This window comes from Mauremys reevesii, linkage group 7 (assembly GCF_016161935.1).
Source record: "Mauremys reevesii isolate NIE-2019 linkage group 7, ASM1616193v1, whole genome shotgun sequence".
Classification (NCBI taxonomy): Eukaryota; Metazoa; Chordata; order Testudines; family Geoemydidae; genus Mauremys; species Mauremys reevesii.
The window spans coordinates 77,921,966-77,933,958 of NC_052629.1; the positions used below are offsets into that span (position 1 = coordinate 77,921,966).

At 54.7% G+C, this 11,993-nt stretch overlaps 1 protein-coding gene across 1 annotated transcript; it reads right to left on the reverse strand.

The window, feature by feature from the left end:
- Positions 1-553: 553 nt before the first annotated feature.
- On the reverse strand, positions 554-6,122 carry LSMEM2 (leucine rich single-pass membrane protein 2). The gene is made up of 4 exons (XM_039481937.1): positions 5,997-6,122; positions 2,589-2,729; positions 1,614-1,835; positions 554-681 (listed from the first exon to the last, which is right to left on the reverse strand). Exons 1-4 carry the CDS (start codon positions 6,016-6,018, stop codon positions 554-556), a joined length of 513 nt encoding a protein of 170 aa, XP_039337871.1. The 5' UTR covers positions 6,019-6,122.
- Positions 6,123-11,993: the final 5,871 nt, after the last annotated feature.

Below are 11,993 nucleotides of genomic sequence, written 5' to 3' on the forward strand. Positions count from 1 at the left end.
TGAGCATGGCCTCTCCCTTGGGGGCAGAACCAGCCCAGGTGGGGGCCATGCCCTGAACTCCAACCACAGCAGCTTCCTGGCCTGCTTGAAGCAGCTGGTAGCCAGCTCCTATGGGGCTGTTGCAGGGAGGGGGTTGATGGGGGTGGGTGCTAGCACAGCTTTATTGTCACATACAAAATCTATATTTAGAAAGGATAAATAGTGCTTGGGGGGGAGAAGCTGCTGTTAGAGGGGGAGGGGTTATAAATAAGGTGTGACTGGAGAGGATAATAAATAGGGTGGGGGGGGGGAGTAATGATGGTGATTCTCATTACCCCTCCCCCCCTTTAGTCCTTTGCAGGTTGCCTGCTGCTGAACCAGACCCCAGCATTCCAGCAATGGCCCCCTGAGGCCAGGACTGCTGGGCCTGGCCCTAGAGAGCCTGGCCTCGGGTCATTCCATGTTCCCCGCAGAGAGGGGGCGCTGTCTCCTTGTCCTGGGGTGCAGGAAGTAGTGCCTGGCTTCTGACCTCCCCCATCAGAGGGAGCAGCAGGCCGGGCTGGGCGGCTCATGTCTAGTCCCTGGCCTCGCTGACATTCAACCGCTTCCACAGCTGCAGGCTTGTGGCCTTCATCTGCCGCACGGACTCCTCCTGGGCCTCCAGCCACTGGGACAGGACTCGCAGTGACTCACTCTGCAGGACTGCAGGGGAGAGAGGAAACCCTGGGGGTGGTGCTCCTGGCCACCCCTGCCCCCCATCCTGGTCCTTCTTGCCTAGGGCCATGGTCACCACGGGCTTAGAACTCATAACCTGCAGTAGAGGGACCGGCTCTAGCCAAACCACGCCACTAGGGGGCAGGCCTACCCATCAGCACCCACTGCTGCTTCAGCCCCGAACTCCCACTGGGGCCAAGAGACCCTCTCCGTCGTGCCGCAGCGCCCCCTTGTGGGTAGCCTGGGAGCTCAGCTAGAGAATGGTGATTCTCAGGGAGTCTGCCCTTGAACCCAGGAGGATCCCACCCACGAGCGCATACCCGCTGCTGCCACCAGGCTGGCCCCCTCAGCCCATGTCTGTTAGCAGCAACCCACGCACGTGATTCTGCTCCAAGGTGCCTGCGGCTCCCCCCAAGCCAGTACCTGCTGAGGGCTGTGAGTGGGAATAGAGCCTGTCTCTGCCACAGGGAGAGGGGGCCAGTGGCAGGGCTCGAACCCAGCTCCCCCAACACACACACCCATGCTGCTGTCCTAGCGTGGGCACAGGCTCAGAGCCTTTCCATGGTGATCTCCATGGCTCAGGGTGGTGGAAGGGGCAGCAGGGGATGGGAGGTGCAGAGAATGGGACAGGGCAGAGGCTCAGCTCCTGCTCCCATGGGATCGGATGTGGGGGCACCAATAACGCCTCAGGCTGGCCTGTGAACTCTGCCCCTGTTGGTCTGCTACTAAAGTAGCTCCTGGCATGGCTCCCCCATGGCACCTTGCCACCCGTGCTGCCTCCTTCACCCCAGGAGCAGCAAGTGCTCTGATTCTACATGAGACACCCCTGCCCCCTCTGGGTCCCGTTTGCCCAGCAGGTGCTCCCAGCCCAGTGGGGCGGGGCCAGCATGGCGAGTGCTGAAGGAAATGGTCCCACATACCGCTCAGGTACACGGCCAGCGTGGCGAGGGCGAGGCTGGCCAGCACCAGGCCCCCGAGCAGGGCGAAGAGGGCTGTGCGGCAGCAGGCAGGGCGGAAGCAGGGGCAGATGGGGGTGGTGCGGACGGCTCGCAATGTCGGCAGGAGGGCTGGCCCAGCCATACGGCGCTGGGTGGAGTGGGCCTGAGGGGTCTGTGGGGTGGTGGACTGAGACAGGCCATTCCCTGGTGGGAGAAGTTAGAAAAGAGTGAGACACCAGCCCCTAATGGTCCCGCTGCCCCCTTTCTGCCCAGCAACCCCACTGAGAAGCATCTGCATGAGGGTGGGTGATGAGCTTCCCTGCTGCCATGCCAGGCCCATGCCATGCAATGGAGCTACCGCAGGGCCATGCCAGTGCAGGCTGTCCCAGTGCCCCTCCCGTGCCAGTGCCCGTCAGGGTGTAGCACTGCCCGACCCCTGCCTGAGCAATCCCAGGCTGGCAACAGACTCTGTCGGGGGGCAGGTGTCCTGAGGGAGGAACCAGCCTGATCTGAGCAAACCCCCACCCTGTGACTGCTCCCTTCCTTCTCTGCCACCTCAGGACTATCCCATACTTGCCCTATCACTGGGGAGGGCTTGGCATTAATTATCCAGGCTGACCCCCCTCCCAACAACCACTGGAGCCCCAGAGCCAATCTCTCCCCTGCCCCCCAGTACTTAGAGCCTCTTTGTTTCAGCCCCGGCCTCTCCCCCAGCTCAGCCATCACCATGCTCCTAAAGTGACCGGGATGCTGTGGTCTGTGTAGTGCCCTGCTGCCGCCCTCTAGTGGTGGCTGGGCCATACAGCCGCTGATGAGCCTGCTATGGCCCTGGCTAGCCGACCTGGACCCTTTAGTTCAGGCCAGAGAGATCCAGGCATCAGAGGTTCAATCCCCGCTGCCCTAGCCCAGCTGGCCTGCAGCATTGCACAGGCAGCCCCTGGGGGGAATGAGCCTCACCCTCCGCAGCCTTGTGGCCCCCAGACACCCAGTACAGGTCGCTGATGGAGTCCACCGAGTGCAGGTTGATCTCTGCCAGGTCGTTGCCATTGAGGTCGATGGGCTCCCTGGGGGGAGAGGTGTCTGCCTTCACCGCGGTGTCTGCCAGAGGAGGAGGAGGAGCTGTGAGGTCTGCTGGCTTGGCCCCTGGCCCTCAGCCTGGTCAGTTTCACTCTGACTCTGGTTAGTTTAAGTGGAACAAAGCTAGCAATGGAGGTGCCTGCAGTGTGTCCTGTCCAGGTTAAATGGCCAAGTTATGGGGCCCAAACCACCTCTCCCCAGAACCCATGGAGAGGGGGGTACCTGTTAGCCTGGCCTCACAGAGCTTTCCCTCTGGTTCCAAGTCCTGCCAAGTCTCATCTGGCAGCTTCTGCCCATGCAGAACCCGTTTTTGTGTACAGCCTCCGGGGGAGCTGCAGATGGACTGGAGCACACAGTCCCTCTGCTTGGTGCAGGCGTCTGGTCCCCCAACCCAGAGTCACGTCCAAGCTGTGCCAAGCAGGCATTGCTGTAGCTTGTAACAGCCGGTCACACCCCCTGCACTTAGCTGGATTTATCCCACGGGATGCAGCGGATGTGTGATTCCCGGCCAGCCCATGGCAGGACTCAGCAGCTGCTGTGAGCCATGCCCTAGATGGGCATCACACACTGATGTCATGCTACCGCGCAGCCATAAATACACAGCTGACTTGTTAATGCCGCCCGGCTTAATCACGCTAATGTCCCGCTCTCCTAAAACGGCGCCTGTCCTTAGCTGTGGCCATGCAAAATCCAATTGGTCTGGACATCAGCCTAACTGCCACCTGCCATTTGACAAGCAAAACCTTCTGCAGAATGGGACAAATCATTGCTAAGAGGAAGCAGTTCATTGCCCCCCGCCCACCCAGAGAGCCCCATTGAGTCCTCCCCATGCCCACCTCAAACCCTTTTCCTCAGCCCCCACAAATGCTCAGGGTGAGTTCTGGTTACCTTTGTCGCTCATCCCAGGAAATGGTTGGCCCTTTTTTAAATTGGCACTAGATGGCTGAGGGAGGGAGGGCAGGCTGGTGCCTTCCCCGGCTGGCTCACTAGTGTGATCCAGCCGGGGAAGTGATCCAGCACTGATACAAAGTACAAGAATGGTTAATGCACATCTGGAAACGGGGGCCGGGGGAGGGTGTTGAAACCCCATTGCTGTCAATGAGGTGAGGTTTTTCACTCCCATCTATTCCACAGACTCACTGCATGACCTTGGGCAGGTCGTATTTCTGCTCCATGCCTCGGTTTCCCCAGCTGTATAATGGGGGGTAATCCCCCCACAACCTCACAGGCATGTTAATGCACATGGTGCTGCTCAGACCTAATGGGCAAAGGCTCTGATGTAGGGTGACTAGACAGCAAATGTGAAAAATCGGGAGTGGGTGGACGGTAATAGGAGCCTATATAAGAAAAAGACCCAAAAATCGGGACCGTCCCTATAAAATCGGGACATCTGGTCACCCTATGCTGATGGCTGACAATGAAGCAGTGATGACCAATGCTGACTAGCAGTGCCAGACTAGCAAGCATTGCTTTGCCCACAGACCAGATGCCAGTAGAGGGAGTGTCTCTCTGCCAATGCCCCAGACTTGACCTCTGGGACCTGTTCAACCCTTTGGCCTCTCTGACCAAGAACACCAGGTAGGGCCAGTTGTGAGGCTGCAGTTTGTAACATGAGCTGATGTAACAACCTTGCCAGAGCCTGTTATCAAGCCCCCACCCCAACCCCTGCAGACAGCTTCTGTGCACAGCTTTGGATTCCCACAGGTCCAAAATTGGTCACTGTCGCGCAGGGCTGATGCTCCCATTTCATGCTCAGGCTGTTTAGCAGCAGTCATCCCTGCCAGTCTCCTGGAGCTGCGTGAGAGGGAGGAGAAACCTGGCCCACGTGAAGTGTATCCGCCGGCAACAAACACTGGAGTCAATTAGCCCTGTCACCTTAACCTACCGGTCACACTGCCAAGCTAACCTGGGGGGACATTCCGTCCCGACCCCAGATCTTGGGATTGGATGGACTCTGAGCATATGTGCAAGCCTCACCAGCCAGGCATCTGTAGTAGCTACTGATGAGACCCTTGCGTTGTTCTGCTGCCCACACCACAAAGCCAACGGTTGCTCCAGCCTACGTGCCACAGGCTCCTGCTCCTGTAGGATTTAGTTTTCTGCTTCAACGGGCCCCAGCCAGCTAGAGCCAAGCCCAGCATTAAGGTGTTTTTGTTTTGAGGGGTTTAACCAACCCTCAGCCATAGGGCCAGCCCCACCAACCATGGCGGGCTCTAGCAAAATCATGAGAGTGTCTTAAAAGGCGTGAGATTTTTTTTAAAAGCTATTTTGGGGTCTTTTCCTCTATCTTCTTACTTTGGAGCCTTTTGGACACCTCTGGGTCACATTTTCAAGCTTGTCTTTGCAACCATAATGACTAGAAACATACTTTTTAAAAAAGCTCCTCACATTGTCATGTGTTCCCATGACTCCAGGAGCTGAGGCTTTAAGGATCATCACCATTAACACAGCACATGTAACCCACTGCCCTGTGTGGTATGTGTCCTCCTCTTGTCCTATCAGCATCGATTCCAGGCCCCCTACGGTCAAGCTTGGGTCTTTAGTACTGGAGGGCTGTGGTTCAAGCCCATCATGTTTCAGCCAAGCTAAGTGAGGGTTAGGGGGTTGGTACTTTAAAACAGAGGTGCCACAGCTCATGAAGGTTCCCTGCAAGCAGGTTACGCTGGTGCTCGTGTTCAAGGAACTCCCAGTTCCACCAGCTGCTCCCTGCTGCGTGCTCTCTGCTGCTCTAAGTGTGAGCTGATGGCACCCTGGTTGTGTGACCAACTGTCAGTGCCCAGCCTAGGGTTAGCGATGTGCCGAGCAGGCACTGAGCCAGCCCCATAGGATGGGGGGGGGGAAATCAGGGGGTTAGTGGGGTGTTAACACCCTGCTAGGCTGGCAGAAGCGACAGTGCCGTTATCCCTGCACGCCGGCCTGTGCTGCCAGCAGCCTCGCTGGGGTCAGCCTGGCCTTGGACCCACCTGCAGCTGCCTGCACCATCTTGAGCCTGAGCTGGGGGCTCCACTTTTAAGCCCGGCCTCTCCTGAGCTGGGCTCACGCTGGGGACTCCTCTCAGACCTGTGCTGGCATCTACCTCCTCCGGTCTGATCTTGCCTGGGAGTCTATGCCCTCCCAGGGCTGGGACAGGGTGGCCTCACTCTCCCCTTGTAATCCCACGGCTGTGCCCGGCAGGATGAACACTGAGGGAGGCAGCTCGAGGCTGGCACAGGAGCAGGGGAATGGATCCCACCCCCTTCCCACACGCTGACGGGCACAGTGCCCCTGATGACTGCCCTTCCCCCATACCTTCTCCAGCCTCCCTCGGCATCGCTGTGGGGCCAGCAACCGCTGCAGCCGTTGTGCCTCTGCCAGTGGTCGGGCTGTGGGAGCCGCCGGAGGAGGGCCCTGGGTCCCTTGGGAGCTGCCCAGGAAGCCGGCGCTGGTGCCCACAGCACCAGCTGCTCGGGCTTAAAATAGGCCTGAGAGGAGCCCACCGAGGAGCTATAAATAGAGGGGGAATGAACTGGGGCGGGGGTGTGATGGGCTATATTAGGGGAATGCCTAGGATGACGCCACAGCTGGGGGCAGCCAAGGGAAGGGGAGGCAGCCAGCCTGGGGAGCTGGAGTGGGTCGGGAGGGGGGAAAGGGGCCCCAGCCCATGATTTGTCTCCGGCTGGCTAGGAAATAGTTAACCCCATGAGACCCGTATCCGCGTCATGGCTGGGAATGAGAAGGGCTCGAGCCTTCTGGAACACCCCTCACCCCCGAAAGGAGCAGGGGCCACACCCCCTAACTAGTCTGAGGCTGGAACTGGAGGGGCTGCCATGGCGGGGTGGCCTGTGCAACTTGGGACTGGACTTGACAACCCAGGAGGGCCCTTCCAGGCTGATGAGCCAGATGGGGAAACTGAGTCACAACAGAGCAGGTGACCTGCCAGAGGGTCTGCAACAGCACTGAAGGCAAACCTGGTGGTTAAGGCAGTGAACTGGCACTTGAGGGACATGGGGGGATTCCCAGTCCCTGTGGGAGGAAGAATAATTCTGCCTTGTCTAATTACTTTGTAGGGACTGACCCTCACTAGGGCTGGGTGCAATGGCTGGTGAATCCCACTAGAGCACACTGCCTTTCACGTGAAACCCTGTTACTGCATCATCTGCCCTGGAATGGGAGCTTTTTCTGGTTCCAGACACATCACATCATCTGCAGAGGAACTTGACAATCCCATCAAGGAATGGGAATGAAATCAGATTACAAAAATCCCTGGGGTATCCTGGGGAAAGCTTGGAGACCTGCACCCTCGATTTCCCAGGCAGATCCCATGGTCCTTGCACATTCAGCCTCCCCCGCTGATGTCAGTGGGAGTTTGACATATAAAAAAGCTGCAGGCTGGTACATGCTTGGTGCTATGCAAAGAAGATGCCTGGCACCCCAGACAGAGGGCCAGCACAGAGCCAAGGTACCCTGTAAGCCCTACCAGGGAGTTTCAGTGAGGCACAAGCCTTACACCCAGAGTGCGGGGAAGATGGCAGGTTTCTTCGAATCAGAAAACCGGAGTTCACTTCATCTATCCTGGACTGCAACTTGCTTCAACTAACCTCTGCTGAGAACTCCAGTCACCGAGGAGCTGTTGGTCCATCCTGGGCACTACATAAGAACCTGTGACCTCCAACTGGCAGAGGGCACAGAGGGGCTGCCTAGGGGTTTACAGAGTGGTATGTGAGGGCTCTGCCAACAGTAACACACTGGTCCTCTTAGCCATTGTGAACTTGCAGGTGATATTTAAGGCATGATGGCTCTAGGCTGAAAATTCTGACCTTAAAGTTAAAAGCAGGTCGCCAGGCGGTGACAGGCCAGGGACCGACTCTGTTCAGCCAGAGGGCAGGAGATGCTTCCCTCTCTTTGCCTGCTCAGGTGTGCAAGCAGGGGGGGTGTCCTGCTTATGAACAAGAACAAAGGCTTGTCCTGCCTTAGCTAAGGGCCCCAAGCGATGCCTTTCAGCCTTCACAGAGGAGACAAGCCAAGCATGTGGCTAGGTCCATGAAAAAGGGCTTGCAGGGCTGCCTCGCTGGAAAATGCTGCAGACGGCTGAGCTAAACGTCATTATACAGTATCAGAGGGGTAGCCGTGTTAGTCTGGATCAATTACGCCATTACATGCGTCTGACTAAGTGGGTATTCACCCACAAAAGCTCATGCTCCAATACGTCTGTTAGTCTATAAGGTGCCACAGGACTCTTTGTTGTCATTATACAGGAGAGTGTTGGCCAATATATGCCGGTAGCACATATATTAATCATAGCATATTAGCGGCACCATGCATTAGTTTGCACAAAGCACAAATAGCATTAGGCACAGCCAGTTTTAGAACCTAAATTGGCCTATATCTTTGCTCTAATACTGGTCTCTATGCTAAGTAGCCCACACCACATTGCAGAAGTCAGTTGTTGGCTTAAGCAAATAGAGACACTGTTGAGCTCAGGTCAGAGGAGTGTTTTACCATAGCAACAGAAAGGGAGTTACTCTCACAGGTGAACATGGCCTGTCCCAAAAGAGGAGGAAAAGACATGTGATTGTTCTACAGCAGTTCAAAGCTAGGAGATGGCTTCATGCCCCATGGTACAGTACTTGGAATGCATGTGTTCAGAACAACGTGATGAGGGGGACACCATGGGACCATGCGTGGTTACATGTAGTTTCCGATGTACCCTGTACTTGTAACCAGGCAGGATACAAACTGATGGCTGTAACTTTGGGTGCACAGTGCTGTGTAAGGTGAACACAACAAGGCTGCACGAGCCAGCTTCCTGGAACTGTACTGAACCTTTGTCCTTTTCTATATTCTTCTTGGCTTTTAGCAATAAACCCACTGATACTGGGTATTTGATCTCCTGACTCTTTCATAATGAACCAAACTGTGGTCAAGCAATGGCCTATGCAATTTATCAACACCAATATCTTGTTAATTCAATCGTGGCTCCAAAAGGCTTTTATTTTAAATGTAATGCCATGGTCCCAAGCTTGCCACTTGCCAGCATTTGATTTGCTGCTCTTTGGTAAATACACTTTAGCGTGTTCACTACAAACATGTCTAAGTGCTGTGTGTGTGAAGCAGAGCTGTGTGCAAAGGGGGAGTTGGGATGTAACGTGAATCCCATGAGTGGCCAGTGGGCCAGGGGTTTGGCACTCCAGAACCTATCACTAACCTACCGAGGAACAGCAGAGACAGCATGGCTGGCGGAGCCAGGGAGCTGACCCCTGGTGGGCACAGGCAAGGTTTCCTCACACTAAGGGCAAGTGGTAGCAAGAGGCCTCACAACCCTGGGTACCCCCGGGAAGTGTCACAGAGCCTCTAAGCAAAGCTCCCTGTCTGGGCTTGTCGAGGCAACAGAGAAGACACCAGCTTTACACAGTTATGGCTTTAGTTAAGTTATATTGCAATTACATGGACTCAGGTAACACATATCATTCTGGTTCATTTCATCCTTGGGGGCAGGGCTAAAGAGTGAACAACCATTTGAGGGAGTGGCCAGACTGGAAAAGGCATGGTGTGATTGGACGCACAAGCTTTTCACTTTAATTTGAGGGCAGGAGCATAATAAATACTGCTGGACTGTGATTGGCTGAAATCCTTTCCCTCATCTGAAGTCATCTTAATGGACTGGTTTTAGTCAGCCATTAATTGAGCTGTAGGAGTGGGGCTGGGGGTCTGATCACATCCAGGCTGAAGCCATAGGGAGGAGAGACCACGGTGGAGCTTCCAGGGATGTAGAACATAGAGATGGGACCATGCCACACAGCTCAGCCATCCCCAAGGGCTCGGGTATCAAAAGCCAGGGGCCAGTCAGCGAGGTCTGACCTGCTGCCATGGCGAGGTGCGTAGAAGCCCATGGCTCTTGGCTTGCTCCCCTCACTAGAGCATCTGATGGCCGAGGCCCTCAGAGGTGCCCATCACAGCTCACCCCCAGCCCTTTGCAGTGCCAGGGCCCCTCTTGAGATGGCAGCAAGAACAAGTGCAGCTGGCCCTGTTCCCGAAATGCAGCCATTGGGGGCGGGGAGGGATGGTGTAGGGGCACTGGGGGCAGGGAGGAGGCCGGGGTTGGGGAGTCATGCTGCCTCCTGAGGATTTGGGGCCTTTGAACTGCACCATCCTCCCTGCCAAACTCCCCCACTGCCTATGACTTAATGCACGAGACCGCTCCTTGCTGATCTAACGGCAACTGAGTGTCACTACCCCTGGCCCTCAGAGGAGATAAGAGCTATAGCCTCCTACAAGGAGCAACTTATGGAGGAGCTACTCCTTTAGCTCATGGCGTTGGGGCATGTGCTTTGGGGACAGAAGGTGCCCTGGTTCTGTCTCTGCTGATGCGGCTCATGTTGGGTGTGTTCCATGAGGCTAGATCTCCCCTGGATGAGCTCGTCTGGGACTGGGCATCTCCTCCCAGATGGATTAAAGATTAAAGAATCCTTATTGAGGTTGCAGGAACAAACCATCCCGATGTGTAGAAAGAATAGTAAATATGGCAGCTTGGCTTAACAGTGAAATCCTTGCTGATCTTAAACACAAAAAAGAAGCTTACAAGAAGTGGGAAATTAGACAAATGACCAGGGAGGAGTATAAAAGTATTGCTCAGGCATGCAGGAGTGAAATCAGGAAGGCCAAATCACACTTGGAGTTGCAACTAGCAAGAGATGTTAAGAGAAACAAGAAGGGTTTCTTCAGTTATGTCAGCAACAAGAAGAAAGTCAAGGAAAGTGTGGGCCCCTTACTGCATGAAGGAGGCAACCTAGTGACAGAGGATGTGGAAAAAACTAATGGACTCAATGATTTGTTTTGCCTCTGTCTTCACAAACAAGGTCAGCTCCCAGACTGCTGCACTGGGCAGCACAGCATGGGGAGGAGGTGACCAGGCCTCTGTGGAGAAAAAAGTGGTTCGGGACTATTTAGAAAAGCTGGATGAGCACAAGTCCATGGGGCCGGATGCACTGCATCCGAGGGTGCTAAAGGAGTTGGCAGATGTGATTGCAGAGCCATTGGCCATTATCTTTGAAAACTCATGGCGATTGGGGGAGGTCCCAGATGACTGGAAAAAGGCTAATGTAGTGACCATCCTTACAAAAGGGAAGAAGGAAGATCCGAGGAACTACAGGTCAGTCAACCTCACCTCAGTCCCTGGAAAAATCATGGAGCAGATCCTCAAGGAATCAATTCTGAAGCACTTAGAGGAGAGGAAAATGATCAGGAACAGTCAGCTTGGATTCACCAAGGGCAAGTCATGCCTGACTAACCTAATTGCCTTCTATGGTGAGATAACTGGGTCTGTGGATGAGGGGAAAGCAGTGGACGTATTATTCCTTGACTTTAGCAAAGCTTTTGTTACAGTCTCCCACAGTATTCTTGCCAGCAAGTTAAAGAAATATGGGCTGGATGAATGGACTATAAGGTGGATAAAAAGCTGGCTAGATCCTCGGGCTCAATGGGTAGTGATCAATGGCTCCATGTCTAGTTGGCAGCCAGTATCAAGCAGAGTGCCCCAGGGGTCAGTCCTGGGACCAGTTTTGTTCAATATCTTCATTAATCTGGAAGATGGCGTGGACTGCACCCTTAGCAAGTTTGCAGATGATGCTAAACTGGGAGGAGTGGGAGATATGCTGGAGGGTAGGGATAGGATACAGAGGGACCTAGACAAATTAGAGAATTGGGCCAAAAGAAATCTGATGAGGTTCAGCAAGAACAAGTGCAGAGTCCTGCACTTAGGACGGAAGAATCTCATGCACTGCTACAGACTAGGGACCGACTGACTAGGCAGCAGTTCTGCAGAAAAGGACCTACGGGTTACAGTGGACGAAAAGCTGGATATGAGTTGACAGTGTACCGTTGTTACCAAGAAGGCTAATGGCATTTTTGGCTGTATAGTAGGGGCATTGCCAGCAGATCGAGGGACGTGATCATTCCCCTCTATTAGACATTGGTGAGGCCTCATCTGGAGTACTGGGTCCAGTTTTGGGCCTCATACTACAAGAAGGATGTGGAAAAATTGGAAAGAGTCCAGCGGAGGGCAACAAAAATGATTAGGGGGCCAGAGCACATGACTTATGAGGAGAGGCTGAGGGAATTGGGATTGTTTAATCGGCAGAAGAGAAGAATGAGGGGGGATTTGATAGCTGCTTTCAACTACCTGAAAGGGGGTTCCAAAGAGGATGGATCTAGACTGTTCTCAGCGGTACCAGATGATAGAACAAGGAGTAATGGTCTCAAGTTGCAGTGGGGGAGGGTTAGGTTGGATATTAGGAAAAACTTTTTCAC